Source organism: Electrophorus electricus, chromosome 11, assembly GCF_013358815.1.
Source record: "Electrophorus electricus isolate fEleEle1 chromosome 11, fEleEle1.pri, whole genome shotgun sequence".
NCBI classification, from domain to species: domain Eukaryota; kingdom Metazoa; phylum Chordata; class Actinopteri; order Gymnotiformes; family Gymnotidae; genus Electrophorus; species Electrophorus electricus.
Window position 1 is genome coordinate 25326422 of NC_049545.1, and position 16218 is coordinate 25342639.

General features: G+C 43.9%; 2 protein-coding genes across 3 annotated transcripts in view; both read left to right on the plus strand.

The window, feature by feature from the left end:
* The window catches only part of smad1 (SMAD family member 1), a gene marked incomplete at its 5' end in the record, with an annotated part of 3926 nt that extends 2048 nt beyond the window's left edge, over positions 1 to 1878 (plus strand). The window contains 2 exons of the mRNA XM_026996555.2: positions 368 to 624; positions 1075 to 1878. Coding sequence (XP_026852356.2) covers positions 368 to 624; positions 1075 to 1218 — 401 coding nt within the window. The remainder of the gene's footprint in view (positions 1 to 367; positions 625 to 1074) is intronic.
* A 2276-nt stretch (positions 1879 to 4154) lies between these two features.
* mmaa (metabolism of cobalamin associated A) lies at positions 4155 to 15165 on the plus strand. Of its 2 annotated transcripts, none has more exons than XM_026996559.2 (7): positions 4155 to 4405; positions 4666 to 5071; positions 5403 to 5525; positions 6046 to 6216; positions 6324 to 6409; positions 7149 to 7298; positions 13935 to 15165. In XM_026996559.2, exons 2-7 carry the CDS (start codon positions 4693 to 4695, stop codon positions 14217 to 14219), a joined length of 1194 nt encoding a protein of 397 aa, XP_026852360.2. In that variant the 5' UTR covers positions 4155 to 4405; positions 4666 to 4692; the 3' UTR covers positions 14220 to 15165. The 2 variants fall into 2 exon arrangements, with proteins under 2 accessions (XP_026852360.2, XP_026852361.2); XM_026996560.2 differs by having other exon boundaries at positions 5427 to 5525.
* The last annotated feature ends 1053 nt before the right edge of the window (positions 15166 to 16218 follow it).

Here is a 16218-nt window from a genome sequence, read left to right on the forward strand (position 1 = left end):
GTGTTATTGTGACTTTTGCTGTGAAGTCACCATTGTAGGGTACTGCACGCTCCTCCTGAACCTAACAACCTGTTATCGGGCTTCTTCTGACACTAGTCCAGTGTGTAATTAGAGCAGAGACACACGTGCTTGTGTACAGAGCACTGGGATGATCCCCCTACTAGCGCTAGCACTCACCTGGTAAAGCAGGTAGAGTTTCCCCAGTCGTCGCCAGTGCCCATGACCCCAGTGATCTTGGGTTTGACTGAGCTCATGTCCACAGTAGATGTGTAACTGCCTCTGGATAAAAGCATCTGCTAAGTGCCATAAATGTAAATGTGTGGGTGTATGGTGGCATCTCCATGGTAACCATGGCTGTCTTGGGCAGGCGTGCATCTGTACTACGTGGGGGGCGAGGTGTACGCCGAGTGCCTGAGTGACTGCAGCGTGTTTGTGCAGAGCCGTAACTGTAACTACCACCACGGTTTCCACCCCACCACCGTGTGCAAGATCCCCAGTGGATGCAGCCTCAAGATCTTCAACAACCAGGAGTTTGCAGAGCTGCTCGCCCAGTCGGTCAACCACGGCTTCGAGGCTGTCTATGAGCTCACCAAGATGTGCACAATACGTATGAGCTTTGTCAAGGTAGAGACACAGCTGCTGGCCAGACCTCTCGCTCACACATGACACTAAGAAAAACCTTGTCTGACTGCAGACTGCACTTTACCTGTGTAGCTTCTGCTTTACAGGCATGGTTCAGTCATATTTTAGCTCTGCCTGTGTAGATGAGTGGAAATTCAGTGAAAAATAGTAGTAATTAATTCTTCAGTAATTAATTAATGAATTCTTCAGTAATTAATTAAATTCAGATGAAGAATTGACTCTAACCAGTGACATGACATAGGATTGTTGGAAATGACAGTTCTAGAAAGATCAAGTATGTTACTTCATATATGTGGGCAGTTTACATTAAGTGTTGCCCAAATTCAGAACTGCAATTGATTGATTATAAAAAAGCTCAGGTAAATATGGTACAAATTGATTTTAATGATTTTTTTTTTTAAATAAATGTTTTGTTTTGTTTGTTTTTTCTAGGGATGGGGTGCAGAATACCATCGCCAGGATGTGACCAGCACCCCCTGCTGGATCGAGATTCATCTGCATGGGCCCCTGCAGTGGCTGGACAAAGTGCTCACAAAGATGGGCTCTCCTCACAACCCCATTTCCTCGGTGTCCTAGACCTCCGGCTAACGGATTCTCTGGAGACGAGTGATTGGTTGGGTGGACAAGGGAGGGCGGGGTTTGTACTGTACTTGAAGGCAGTGTGAATCGGGGCATACGACTTGACTGGCACAGGACAGGTCCTCGGTCAGCGAACATCTGGAAGATACTTGATAACCTTGTGTGACCAAGCGTATTAACTGGTGAGGCCAACACACTTGTGCCAAGTGTCCTCCTTCAGTCTTGTAACAGCTTGTAATGGTTTTCTTTATAATTCCTCTCCTTTTTTCCCCGGAATGTCCATGTTCCATGGGGGGGGGGGGGGGGTGTATACTGGTATACTGATTATATTGTAAATGAACACACCACAGGTCTGGCGTCAGTGACTGAACCTGCTTAGAGAACATAGGGAGTAAATGTAGTAATATTATGCCTCAGATTAACTTGCTAGAAAGAGGTAATGAGGTCAGTAAAATAAAGTCTCACGTTTTTATTATGCTCTTTATTATTATTATTATCATTTTTTAAACAAGATGTAGCAAAGGGGAGGGATTGGAGCAAATATGCCTAATGGAATAATCAAAAACCATGTAAAACGCAGTACAGGCGTGTGTGTGTGTGTGTGTGTGTGTGTGTGTAGACTGTACGGTAGTGTGTGTGTGTGTGTGTAGACTGTACGGTTGTGTGTGTGTGTGTGTGTGTGTGTGTGTGTGTGTGTGTGTGTGTGTGTGTGTGTGTGTGTAGGTAGGTAGTCTGGGTAGACAGACTATACGGTTGTGCGTGTGTTCGTGCGTGCATGTGTGTGTATGTGTGCGTGCGTGCTGCGTAGACAGACTATACGGTTGTGTGTGTGTGCTGTGTAGACAGACTATATGGTAGTGTGTGTGTGTGTGTGTGTGTATAGATAGACTGTACGTGTGTGTGTGTGTGTGTGTGTGTGTGTGTGTATAGACAGACTGTGTGTGTGTGTGTGTATAGACAGACTGTACGGTTGTGTGTGTGTGTGTGTGTGTGTGTGTGGATATACATTAGAGGGAGAGCTGTGCAGTTGGTTGCTTTGTTTCTTTTGTATTTTATTTTTTGGTTTAAGCCGTTGTAGTTTTAAACAACCCAGGTTTTATATGTATGGGATAAGAGCAAATATTGTTTACTTAATTAAGGAAAGCGCAACATTGGGTGTATCTGTGTCCTTTATCAGTTCTCACCTTCTGCTGCCCTTCAAATAATACTGATGTTTATAATAATGAACAAAACACACTTAGGACCTTTTAGTGTTTATGCAAAGGAAGTCATGCTAACTGGTCCCACCACTTTTCATTCATTGTTAGCCACATTAGCATTTTTGGATTGAAATATTCCTTTAACACGGTGTTGCTTACACTTGGTCCTGAGTTCATGAGCTAAATCACCTAGAGTTACACCACCTAAAGCCAAATCACCTAGAACTAAATCACCTCAGGTTGAATCACCTAGAGCTAAACCTCCTAGGGTTAAATCACCTAATGTTAAATCACCTAATGTTAAATCACCTAGGGTTAAATCACCTAGCGCTAAATTAACTAGGTCATTAAGAGTTGAGTGAGGTGTGTGGCCGTCAGATTGTGTGGTGCTGCAGCCCTTCACAGGCAGGCGTGAGAAATACTGTTTAAATACTGTTTAAAGATTAAATACTGTTTATAAGATGGTGAGGAGGAACCAGTCTGGGATGGGTGCAGCAGGGGCCTTTACCAGTGTGCCAGTGTGCCGATAGTAGAGTGACTTGACAATTTGAACGTTGGGTCTAACAGTTGAGAGCTCAACCCTGCGGGGAAACTGAATCGGAATGTTTTATGAATCATAACGCAGACAAGAGAAAGTGTGTCTTGCCTGAAGGTATTTCAGCATTTATAAAATGACTCATTTTCTTTGGTGACTAAGTTCTAAATGGCACTATTTTATGTTTTTTAAAAAGTAGATTTTTGATTAACTTTCTATTTTTATTCATAGAAATAAATCCCATCTGCTGTTTAAAATTGTGCATTTTTATATTTTTTGATGGATAGATTGTTGTTCTGTCATCTCTGCACTTTCACAAGTGGTTCCTCATCCTCTTCTGTGCTGTCGTCTTTGCTGCAGTGTTTCCAGAAAGCAGGTTTACTTGTGAATATCAGTTCTACTGGAAGACTCAATAAAAGTGTTTCAATATCCATGACTCGCTGTTCTCCTTTACAGTAATGCACATTCCAGCACACTGAACTTCATTCATTAGTTTATTTGTGCAACTGATATAAAAAATACACTTCATGACAACATTGTTCAAGTTCAAGTTTGGTTTATTTGTCACATACATAGTCATACACAGTACAACACGCAGTGAAATGGTGTTGGGCCTATGAAGTAAATAAACAATGTGAAGAATAGAGAAGAGTTTGCTTTAAACATACAGCTTGTTCATTTCTTGCTGACTCTAAAACTCGTGTAACGATTATTCCTTGAAAGTGAAATTTAAGTTTGTATAAATCAGCGGGTTTACATTTAATAGAGGCCCATGCTTGAAAACCATCCTATAATATTAGCAAATCTGACATGAACCTCAGAAATAAATGATTAAGATAGGTGTGCCCAGATGCCCTGCAGTTTAGCTACAACCCTAATCCAGCACACCTGGCTCTAACATCAAGATAGTGTGCTAGATTAGGGATAGTGGTAGAACCGGAACTGGGGCTGGAAGAAGGCTTAGATAGCAAAAGGCTGATTACATCCTTTTAGAGTGTCTGTACCTTAGTCAGTGGTGTCCCCATCAGATACTACCTGATCTCGAATTACGTAATGCGCTACTTATGCGTTATGTTGTATTTTAGATAATGAGTCGTTGCAGTTAATTTACAATAAATACAAGCAACACAAAGACTTTAATGTTAACAAAGGACTTTTATTTTGATAAATGTCACTCCGCTCGCGACTCGGAAGAAAACTCACGCAACCTTTATGTTTTGCGTTCGAGGTCATGACTGCAGCTATAAGTGGTGTAACGCTAAAGTTCACAACTAGCCAACTGAATACTGTATGGTGCGTTAGTTTGTCTCGGGAGAGTTGGTTACTGCCGGTGTGTCGTGATGTGAAAGTGTCAAACCAGCCCAGGAGGTCAAATTTCGAGTTATGAAGTGGAATAACTGCAATATTAAGAACATATTCCAATGTCTTGATTGACGTCTACAACCACGCGGTACAATTCCTTTATATTATCCACTTTCAGAATTCCTATAAGTAGTTCTTGCGTGATGCACGCTAGATACACCAGCACTGCGTGATGCACGCTAGTTACACGAGCACTGCGTGGATCAGGTGAACTCGGACGAATTCTTGGTTTTGTTAACAGCACAATTAGCTAATGCGTGTGGAAATAAACTTTGTCTGTCTGTCTGTCTATCCGTCCATGCATCCATCCGTCCGTCCATCTCTCATTTTTACATCTCTGTCTTAAAGTGTGTCCTGCCACCTTGTCGGAAGAAAATGCGTCCAGCTGGTGCTCTCCCGTTTCTTCAGTGCCTGTCAACTTTGTCGCACGTGCGCACGGTCGCAGCCGTTAGGCGTTATTTCCAAATGTCCGGCTCAGCACCCACGTGCACCGTGTCTCAGAGGAAGAGCATCTACGTGGAGGCCTTAAGCCACCACGTGGCCCATTTGACGGAGAGAGAGAGAACACTTCTGGACAGGCTGTATGGTGGACTCACTGGGGGACATAGAGCATCTCTTGCTGAGTCCATAACTCTGGTGGAGACGCAGCACCCGCGGAAGAAGGAACTGGCCCAGGTGCTGCTGCAGAGAGTTCTGGCCTTTCGGCGGGAGCAGGAGAGACTGAACGGGGGGAAGCCGGTGGCCTTCAGAGTGGGTGAGTTGCTGCTGCTGACCAATGACAGAAGGCCTAGGTGTCCATTCCTGTCCTCAGGGGTCCCCTACCATTCCCAGCTGGACCAGGTGACTGAGCACTGCTGAACACGGGACTACCTGGTCCAGGTGTGTTGGGGTATAAGAGTGTGTCCTGGTGAAGATATTGAGGCTTGGATGAAAATCTCTGAGATTGTACGCACAGAAATGATACTGTCTTTAATGTGATTTATGTTCCCCATAAAATAATCTAATGCAGACTTACTGGTAGATAATTTCCTAATGATGGAAGTCATCAGCTGCGCGTGCCTGTGTGTGTGGGCGTGTGACTCCAGGTCTCTCTGGTCCTCCGGGTGCAGGTAAATCCTCCTTCATTGAGGTGCTTGGCAAAACACTGACGGGGAAAGAGCACAGGGTGTCTGTGTTGGCGGTGGACCCATCCTCATGCACTACAGGGGGTAAGAGCACCACAGGGTACACGCCCCTTCAGGTGTCTGTCACATGGATACCAGTATGGGCAAAGTGTTCTTATTGGCTGGTTGAACCGTGTTTAAAACACTAGTTTGTGTTTTTATTGTGTCATAGGACCTGAGATTCATGATTTTTGGTTAAAATCAAAATTGAAATGCCCTGATTACTTCAAACTATTTAAAATGGTTTTCATCTCAGAGTATATTTAGTGCTAAAATACTGCAATGATTCAACAAGTTTAACCATTTTAATCACATCTCAAAATACATACTGTTATCTAAACAAAGCTAGTGTATTTTTAAATACTTCCTTTTACTTGTTCGTAAAAAGTTCTGGTTATATCAATATAATAGCAGTAGTAACAGTATTTAATAATGATATTTGAATGACTAATTAGTAAGTATTATTAAGTAGTATCTAATCATAATGATTGAGGTTAGTTTGTCAAGTGTAATGACTGTAACCGGTAACGGGAAGTAGGATGGTGATGTGGTGACGTTTCGGCAGGTTCATTGTTGGGGGATAAGACACGGATGCCGGAACTTTCCAGAGACATGAAGGCCTTCGTTCGGCCGTCGCCCAGCTTGGGCACACTTGGTGGGGTGACCAGGACCACCAGTGAGGCCATCGTCCTTTGTGAGGGGGCAGGCTATGACATCATCATGGTGGAGACCGTTGGTATGGATTCCTTCAGCCCGCCAATCCTGAGTATTCCCAAGATCTGCATTCTTTCTGATGTCTGAATCTGGGATTATACCTGGATGTGTGCTCTTGAATGTTTTCAGGTGTTGGACAGTCCGAGTTTGCTGTGGCTGACATGGTAGATGTTTTTGTGTTGCTAATTCCACCAGCAGGAGGTGATGAACTACAGGTAAACACATCCACTGAAGTGGCCTGAAGGTTTAGTCATTGGGTTCAGCACAGGATTAAGGCCATTTGCAGCCCTAACATATGTGCACTGGGGACCCCCGTAAAGTGAGGATTGGATGTGCAGTATAAGCACAATGACATCATGATTAATCAACCAGAAACAGGAAAACAAAGACAAACAAAAAGAACGGAATTATGCGTAGTCTGAACAGGATTATACCTTTTATGTAGTCTGAACAGGATTATACCAAGCAAATGATGATTTTAAATGACAGTTGCTTGACCACTTCCAAATGCACGGATTACGGACACCATTCAGATTCCTAGGGGGTTCCATCATTAATTTTGCCATCAGCATGTTTTATGTGATTAAATGCTAAACAAAAAATAGAACCCGATGGTAAACAAGTCTGTTTGACTCGCGAGACGGCATGAACGCGCATATGAATTAAATGCCACACAGGGGATTCACACTTCTTTTGAACCTGTAGATGCAAGACCGCCTGTACTTGTTAGGCCCTAAACTGCAATCTGTATATCCTGTACGGTTAATCTGTATATCCTGTACGGTTAATCTGGCTATGATTCCAGCAGTAATATAATAACATTATTGAAATGCTGTTATTATATTGTAAAGTTTTAAGTCTTTAGTCAGAAGGCCATCTTCTATTTTCATTTACTATTTTACAAAAATAAACAAGATGAAAGTTTTTTCCCTTTTCTTTCATTTGTAATGAAAGGGAATCAAAAGAGGCATCATCGAGAAGGCTGACCTGGTGCTGGTGACCAAGTCGGATGGTGATTTGGTGGTTCCAGCACGAAGAATCCAGTCTGAATACACGAGTGCTCTGAAACTGCTGCGAAAGAAATCCAACCGATGGAGACCTAAGGTAACGTCCCAGACCAGACGCCAGCACTCCCTAAATATTCTGCAGTTCTAATTTATTAATACATTTTAAACTCCCTAAAATGATCTGCAGTTCTAACTTAATACTACAAAGAATGTATTAATTTGAATTTGTGTCTTACGCAGAGATGGAAGTCTTTTTCTAAATAATACTATTTGCTCCTGATGGGTCAGGGTCAGAGTCAGCCAGTATCAGTACTGCATAATGAAGGGGTTCCTGATATTTAAAAAATGGGATTTAGGCGAGCAGGGGGTGCTGTTTCGTTTCTGTCTTTGCTTCCATCTTGGAACATGCAGTCTGTAGCCATCGGTGCAAAATGATACTCACCTACAAACACTACACAGTTCAGAGCCTGTAACTACACGCTGCCTCGGTCCTGGCCCCAGGTTAGGCTTTGCTGTGTTTGTTCTGGTGTCTCGATGGAAACAAGTTCTTTAATTAACCCTGTGAACATCAGGCCTGATCCAGATTTACTAAATAGAACATTTTCATGCCAGAAATGTTTTCACATTAGTTAGGGGTTAGGGTTAGAGTTAAGGTTAGGGCTTAGTAGTTAGGGGTTAGTGGTTAGGGTTAGAGTTAAGGTTAGGGGTTAGTGGTTAGGGTTAGAGTTAAGGTTAGGGGTTAGTGGTTAGGGTTAGAGTTAAGGTTAGGGGTTAGTGGTTAGGGTTAGAGTTAAGGTTAGGGGTTAGTGGTTAGGGTTAGAGTTAAGGTTAGGGGTTAGTGGTTAGGGTTAGAGTTAAGGTTAGGGGTTAGTGGTTAGGGTTAGAGTTAAGGTTAGGGGTTAGTGGTTAGGGTTAGAGTTAAGGTTAGGGGTTAGTGGTTAGGGTTAGAGTTAAGGTTAGGGGTTAGTGGTTAGGGTTAGAGTTAAGGTTAGGGGTTAGTGGTTAGGGTTAGAGTTAAGGTTAGGGGTTAGTGGTTAGGGTTAGAGTTAAGGTTAGGGGTTAGTGGTTAGGGTTAGAGTTAAGGTTAGGGGTTAGTGGTTAGGGTTAGAGTTAAGGTTAGGGGTTAGTGGTTAGGGTTAGAGTTAAGGTTAGGGGTTAGTGGTTAGGGTTAGAGTTAAGGTTAGGGGTTAGTGGTTAGGGTTAGAGTTAAGGTTAGGGGTTAGTGGTTAGGGTTAGAGTTAAGGTTAGTGGTTAGGGTTAGAGTTAAGGTTAGGGGTTAGTGGTTAGGGTTAGAGTTAAGGTTAGGGGTTAGTGGTTAGGGTTAGAGTTAAGGTTAGGGGTTAGTGGTTAGGGTTAGAGTTAAGGTTAGGGGTTAGTGGTTAGGGTTAGAGTTAAGGTTAGGGGTTAGTGGTTAGGGTTAGAGTTAAGGTTAGGGGTTAGTGGTTAGGGTTAGAGTTAAGGTTAGGGGTTAGTGGTTAGGGTTAGAGTTAAGGTTAGGGGTTAGTGGTTAGGGTTAGAGTTAAGGTTAGGGGTTAGTGGTTAGGGTTAGAGTTAAGGTTAGGGGTTAGTGGTTAGGGTTAGAGTTAAGGTTAGGGGTTAGTGGTTAGGGTTAGAGTTAAGGTTAGGGGTTAGTGGTTAGGGTTAGAGTTAAGGTTAGGGGTTAGTGGTTAGGGTTAGAGTTAAGGTTAGTGGTTAGTGGTTAGGGTTAGAGTTAAGGTTAGGGGTTAGTGGTTAGGGTTAGAGTTAAGGTTAGGGGTTAGTGGTTAGGGTTAGAGTTAAGGTTAGGGGTTAGTGGTTAGGGTTAGAGTTAAGGTTAGGGGTTAGTGGTTAGGGTTAGAGTTAAGGTTAGGGGTTAGTGGTTAGGGTTAGAGTTAAGGTTAGGGGTTAGTGGTTAGGGTTAGAGTTAAGGTTAGGGGTTAGTGGTTAGGGTTAGAGTTAAGGTTAGGGGTTAGTGGTTAGGGTTAGAGTTAAGGTTAGGGTTAGTGGTTAGGGTTAGAGTTAAGGTTAGGGGTTAGTGGTTAGGGTTAGAGTTAAGGTTAGGGGTTAGTGGTTAGGGTTAGAGTTAAGGTTAGGGGTTAGTGGTTAGGGTTAGAGTTAAGGTTAGGGGTTAGTGGTTAGGGTTAGAGTTAAGGTTAGGGGTTAGTGGTTAGGGTTAGAGTTAAGGTTAGGGGTTAGTGGTTAGGGTTAGAGTTAAGGTTAGGGGTTAGTGGTTAGGGTTAGAGTTAAGGTTAGGGGTTAGTGGTTAGGGTTAGAGTTAAGGTTAGGGGTTAGTGGTTAGGGTTAGAGTTAAGGTTAGGGGTTAGTGGTTAGGGTTAGAGTTTAGGTTAGGGGTTAGTGGTTAGGGTTAGAGTTAAGGTTAGGGGTTAGTGGTTAGGGTTAGAGTTAAGGTTAGGGGTTAGTGGTTAGGGTTAGAGTTAAGGTTAGGGGTTAGTGGTTAGGGTTAGAGTTAAGGTTAGGGGTTAGTGGTTAGGGTTAGAGTTAAGGTTAGGGGTTAGTGGTTAGGGTTAGAGTTGAGGTTAGGGGTTAGTGGTTAGGGGTTAGTGGTTAGGGGTTAGTGGTTAGGGGTTAGTGGTTAGGGTTAGAGTTAAGGTTAGGGGTTAGTGGTTAGGGTTAGAGTTAAGGTTAGGGGTTAGTGGTTAGGGTTAGAGTTAAGGTTAGGGGTTAGTGGTTAGGGTTAGAGGTTAGGGTTAGAGTTAAGGTTAGGGGTTAGTGGTTAGGGTTAGAGTTAAGGTTAGGGGTTAGTGGTTAGGGTTAGAGTTAAGGTTAGGGGTTAGTGGTTAGGGTTAGAGTTAAGGTTAGGGGTTAGTGGTTAGGGTTAGAGTTAAGGTTAGGGGTTAGTGGTTAGGGTTAGAGTTAAGGTTAGTGGTTAGGGTTAGAGTTAAGGTTAGGGGTTAGTGGTTAGGGTTAGAGTTAAGGTTAGGGGTTAGTGGTTAGGGTTAGAGTTAAGGTTAGGGGTTAGGGTTAGAGTTAAGGTTAGGGGTTAGGGTTAGAGTTAAGGTTAGGGGTTAGGGTTAGAGTTAAGGTTAGGGGTTAGGGTTAGAGTTAAGGTTAGGGGTTAGGGTTAGAGTTAAGGTTAGGGGTTAGGGTTAGAGTTAAGGTTAGGGGTTAGTGGTTAGGGTTAGAGTTAAGGTTAGGGGTTAGTGGTTAGGGTTAGAGTTAAGGTTAGGGGTTAGTGGTTAGGGTTAGAGTTAAGGTTAGGGGTTAGTGGTTAGGGTTAGAGTTAAGGTTAGGGGTTAGTGGTTAGGGTTAGAGTTAAGGTTAGGGGTTAGTGGTTAGGGTTAGAGTTAAGGTTAGGGGTTAGTGGTTAGGGTTAGAGTTAAGGTTAGGGGTTAGGGTTAGAGTTAAGGTTAGGGGTTAGGGTTAGAGTTAAGGTTAGGGGTTAGGGTTAGAGTTAAGGTTAGGGGTTAGGGTTAGAGTTAAGGTTAGGGGTTAGGGTTAGAGTTAGGTTAGGGGTTAGGGTTAGAGTTAAGGTTAGGGGTTAGGGTTAGAGTTAAGGTTAGGGGTTAGGGTTAGAGTTAAGGTTAGGGGTTAGGGTTAGAGTTAAGGTTAGGGGTTAGGGTTAGAGTTAAGGTTAGGGGTTAGGGTTAGAGTTAAGGTTAGGGGTTAGGGTTAGAGTTAAGGTTAGGGGTTAGGGTTAGAGTTAAGGTTAGGGGTTAGGGGTTAGAGTTAAGGTTAGGGGTTAGGGTTAGAGTTAAGGTTAGGGGTTAGGGTTAGAGTTAAGGTTAGGGGTTAGGGTTAGAGTTAAGGTTAGGGGTTAGGGTTAGAGTTAAGGTTAGGGGTTAGGGTTAGAGTTAAGGTTAGGGGTTAGGGTTAGAGTTAAGGTTAGGGGTTAGGGTTAGAGTTAAGGTTAGGGGTTAGGGTTAGAGTTAAGGTTAGTGGTTAGGGTTAGAGTTAAGGTTAGGGGTTAGGGTTAGAGTTAAGGTTAGGGGTTAGGGTTAGAGTTAAGGTTAGGGGTTAGGGTTAGAGTTAAGGTTAGGGGTTAGGGTTAGAGTTAAGGTTAGGGGTTAGGGTTAGAGTTAGGGTTAGGGTTAGAGTTAAGGTTAGGGTTAGGGTTAGAGTTAAGGTTAGGGGTTAGGGTTAGAGTTAAGGTTAGGGGTTAGGGTTAGAGTTAAGGTTAGGGGTTAGGGTTAGAGTTAAGGTTAGGGGTTAGGGTTAGAGTTAAGGTTAGGGGTTAGGGTTAGAGTTAAGGTTAGGGGTTAGTGGTTAGGGTTAGAGTTAAGGTTAGGGGTTAGTGGTTAGGGTTAGAGTTAAGGTTAGGGGTTAGTGGTTAGGGTTAGAGTTAAGGTTAGGGGTTAGTGGTTAGGGTTAGAGTTAAGGTTAGGGGTTAGTGGTTAGGGTTAGAGTTAAGGTTAGGGGTTAGTGGTTAGGGTTAGAGTTAAGGTTAGGGGTTAGTGGTTAGGGTTAGAGTTGAGGTTAGGGGTTAGTGGTTAGGGTTAGAGTTGAGGTTAGGGGTTAGTGGTTAGGGTTAGAGTTGAGGTTAGTGGTTAGGGTTAGAGTTGAGGTTAGGGGTTAGTGGTTAGGGTTTAGTGGTTAGGGGTTAGTGGTTAGGGTTAGAGTTAAGGTTAGGGGTTAGTGGTTAGGGTTAGAGTTAAGGTTAGGGGTTAGTGGTTAAGGTTAGGGGTTAGTGGTTAGGGTTAGAGTTAATGTTAGGGGTTAGTGGTTAGGGGTTAGAGTTAAGGTTAGGGGTTAGTGGTTAGGGGTTAGTGGTTAGGGTTAGGGGTTAGGCATTAGGGGTTAGTGGTTAGGGTTAGAGTTAAGGTTAGGGGTTAGTGGTTAGGGTTAGAGTTAAGGTTAGGGGTTAGTGGTTAGGGTTAGAGTTAAGGTTAGGGGTTAGTGGTTAGGGTTAGAGTTAAGGTTAGGGGTTAGTGGTTAGGGTTAGAGTTAAGGTTAGGGGTTAGTGGTTAGGGTTAGAGTTAAGGTTAGGGGTTAGTGGTTAGGGTTAGAGTTAAGGTTAGGGGTTAGTGGTTAGGGTTAGAGTTAAGGTTAGGGGTTAGTGGTTAGGGTTAGAGTTAAGGTTAGGGGTTAGTGGTTAGGGTTAGAGTTGAGGTTAGGGGTTAGTGGTTAGGGTTTAGTGGTTAGGGGTTAGTGGTTAGGGTTAGAGTTAAGGTTAGGGGTTAGTGGTTAGGGTTAGAGTTAAGGTTAGGGGTTAGTGGTTAAGGTTAGGGGTTAGTGGTTAGGGTTAGAGTTAATGTTAGGGGTTAGTGGTTAGGGGTTAGAGTTAAGGTTAGGGGTTAGTGGTTAGGGGTTAGTGGTTAGGGTTAGGGGTTAGGCATTAGGGGTTAGTGGTTAGGGTTAGAGTTAAGGTTAGGGGTTAGTGGTTAGGGTTAGAGTTAAGGTTAGGGGTTAGTGGTTAGGGTTAGAGTTAAGGTTAGGGGTTAGTGGTTAGGGTTAGAGTTAAGGTTAGGGGTTAGTGGTTAGGGTTAGAGTTAAGGTTAGGGGTTAGTGGTTAGGGGTTAGTGGTTAGGGTTAGGGGTTAGGCATTAGGGGTTAGTGGTTAGGGTTAGAGTTAAGGTTAGGGGTTAGTAGTTAGGGGTTAGGGTTAGAGTTAAGGTTAGGGGTTAGGGTTAGAGTTAAGGTTAGGGGTTAGGCGTTAGGGGTTAGGCGTTAGGGTTAGAGTTAAGGTTAGGGGTTAGGCGTTAGGGGTTAGGCGTTAGAGTTAAGGTTAGGGGTTAGGCGTTAGGGGTTAGTGGTTAGGGTTAGAGTTAAGGTTAGGGCTTAGGGGTTAGTGGTTAGGGTTAGAGTTAAGGTTAGGGGTTAGGCGTTAGGGGTTAGGCGTTAGAGTTAAGGTTAGGGGTTAGGGGTTAGTGGTTAGGGTTAGAGTTAAGGTTAGGGCTTAGGCGTTAGGGGTTAGAGTTAAGGTTAGGGGTTAGGCGTTAGGGGTTAGTGGTTAGGGTTAGAGTTAAGGTTAGGGGTTAGGCGTTAGGGGTTAGAGTTAAGGTTAGGGGTTGGGCGTTAGGGGTTAGTGGTTAGGGTTAGAGTTAAGGTTAGGGGTTAGGCGTTAGTGGTCAGGGGTTATTACAGTCACTCCTGCGTACCGTCAGCAGACACCTGCCTTCCCGCACATGGTCCACCTAACAAGAAGGGTTGTTCTGCAGGATGAGTGGAGTGGTGGTGAGGTCTGGCCTTAGCTCTGTTGGGCGCTGGCATGTGGCCCATTGCGCCCCCTGATCTTTGTGTGGTCTACTGCGCCCTGGTGTATTTTACTGATTGGAGGCCACCCACGAGAGTCGTGGTTTTCTTTGTCTCCTCTCCACAGAGCAGCTTCTCTCTGACTGCACAAGGCCTTCAACATATTGATTTTTATTTTTATTTTTATTTTTTTTTTCCTTATTCTCCTCTCCCGGGCTCACTGAAGACCTTCAGACTGTAGTTCATCAGTCACTGAAACTGGAGGAAACGTGTGTGTCTGTGTGTGTCTGTGTGTGCTAGTCACCTTTCTCATGCCTTTATTTTTAAATCAGATATAGAATTTTTCTCCACCACAGAATCGTATGATAATTTGCTTTAACAGGTGTTCTATGACGTTTACTACATCATGTCTTCCTCTCACGTACACACATCCTGTGATGTGCTGTGTATGTTATCTGTTCAATCACAGATCCTTAGCTGCTGTGTGGAGTCAAAACTCACACAGTTCCCAGATCAGTCAAGGATTCGTTGCTTTTCCTGTTTCCAGTGGTTTAGGCACATTAGCCTCCTGATCACCTCTCCTCATGTTTCTGTCTTGGCTCAGGTGCTTCGGGTGTCCTCGCAGACAGGACAGGGCATACAGGAACTGTGGGACGTCATGCTGCAGTTCCGTGACGGGGCCCTGCTCAGCGGTGACTTGCAGGCTCGGAGGCAGGAGCAACAGAAGGTGTGGTTGTGGAACCTGATCCAGGAACACGCTCTCAGCCACTTCCGTGAACACCCAGCTGTGAGGACCGGGTTGGCGGAGATGGAGCGCGGTGTCGCCCAGGGTGACATCTCTCCTGGCTTGGCAGCTGACCTCCTGCTCAGGGCATACAGGTCTCCATAGTAACGTGGCCCAGTCCCTCCTCCACAGAGGCTCTGGCAAGGAACTGCAGTGCCATGGAAATCAGGGTTTGCTGGTCTACCAGTGGATATAGGGACACAGTACTAGTATTTCCTCCTCCAGTACTTCTGATTCAACCCGATGCAGATTGTTGAGGGCTGGTGTTGAATTATTGGAGAAATTACCTGATAAATCTCACAATCCAAACCAGAATTTAAGATTCTCCTGGTTGCTTTATTAAGGGATGTCATATTTCACAGAAACCTGCCCCTCGCTGTGGAATCCTGAAGGCCAGAATGAGGTGTAATGTAAAACTAGAAGACGAGGGTTAATATTCACCCGCAATATAGAAAATTAACCTTAAGGGTGTGTGTCTGTGTATAATTACATATGCACACACTGTAAATGAGGGTTAATATTTACCCACAGTTACTTGTATTGACTGTATGTAATCTTCCTGCATTTCTAATTGTACCACATGGCTTTGATGTCATGTTGTATTTTTTAATAGGTTAATAAAAACTAAATGGACGCTGCTCCCTGGAAACCAGTTTGTTTTGAGAAGATTTTGACTAGACCCTCGTACATACGCTACACAAAAGTGTCTTTCTCTCACCTTTCACAGGTGGGGTTGTTTTGGTCAGTGAATAGTTATCTCCGCAGGTGACTTACCTAATGTGGCCATGTTAAAGTGAACTAAACATTCCTACAGACTCATGTCTTCATATGTGGTGAACTGGTTTTTTGATTTTATACCAACTTGTCTGGTTCCTATTATTTGATGTTCCTGTTATTTGAGATTAAAACTATGCTTTACTAAAAGTGGTAAAAGTTGATGCAGGTAATTGAATTAAATTCCAGTGGTGTTGTCTAATTTGCATAACACTAAATCTGCTTTACTGACTTGATTCATCCTTATATATGTCATATTAAAGGTCACAACATGCATTTACTGTAGTTTTTCAGTCACTCACTATTTTAGATGGAATGCTCACAGCCAACCACTAGATCGCGCCATAAGCTCTGCGATGGAATTGTGTATTATGCAAATAGGACTGTCTGTACGCCCCAGCTGTGTCTGTCGTTCTGCACTGCTGTGCTATTCCAGTCTGTTCTGCTACTAAGGCATGCACGCACACACACGCCTTCCTTCCTCTTCCTCCGTCACTTGGTCAGTCTGCACTACTACAGTGAAGTGTTGGGTCAGGACAAAACAATGTGACATTGTATTTTATTTTCTATTCAAATTTTTTTTCAGTTTGGTCATAATATTTTCATAGTGTTTGGTGTGACCTTTTTTGTGAATAGAGAGATGCACGTGTATATAACCTTCTGTCTCGGTTTTCCATGGAAGATTACAGGACCAATTGGAACCCCCCCCCCCCCCCAAAATCCCCCACTACAAGCCGAGTGTGGGCTTGTTTGCGTGGACGTGTGTGTCCTGCCTACTCTGTCTGTGCCCTCTGTCTTATGACTCCATCCAGAATGCACTGTGAATACTGATCACTTCTTAAGGCCTAAGGACCGCCCTTGCCATCAATCACAAACAGCAGCTCTTCCTCCTGGTCCCGCAGACGTTACTTCAGATCTGAAAGTGCCTGGACTCTGTCAATGAACTGTAGCTCTCTGGAACAGCTCTTCGAAAGCCTGTCATATAAGGTTATTTTAGCCTAAATACGGCCTCTCGTACCCGTACATGCATTTAGCATCTAGAGAGGGCTTCGGTAGACTCAGGGCAGCTTTCCTACAGGCTGAGGGCTTTTCGCCTTTAGTAAAGCTGTTTAGAGTGCTGCTGTCCCGTTGCCATGAGTCTTCACGTCTGAATGGCTACGTCGTGATTGGTCATGATTCACATGGTGTCAAAGGTCCACACAGGGTCAAAACTGAACGCAGCCACTGTTGCGTACTGCTGTATGTTTGGACAAGCAAGTGTTAGACGGAAAATGAAACTCACTGAGTTCTGTTAGAATTAACAGATCTGGTTTGGCCGCCTGTAAATGAA

Coding starts and splice junctions, on each gene's coding strand:
- mmaa (XM_026996559.2), top strand. CDS start 4,693: ATGCGTCCAGCTGGTGCTCTCCCGTTTCTTCAGTGCCTGTCAACTTTG. Junction 5,526..6,045: donor ATCCTCATGCACTACAGGGG/GTAAGAGCACCA, acceptor ACGTTTCGGCAG/GTTCATTGTTGGGGGATAAG. Junction 7,299..13,934: donor CCAACCGATGGAGACCTAAG/GTAACGTCCCAG, acceptor GTCTTGGCTCAG/GTGCTTCGGGTGTCCTCGCA.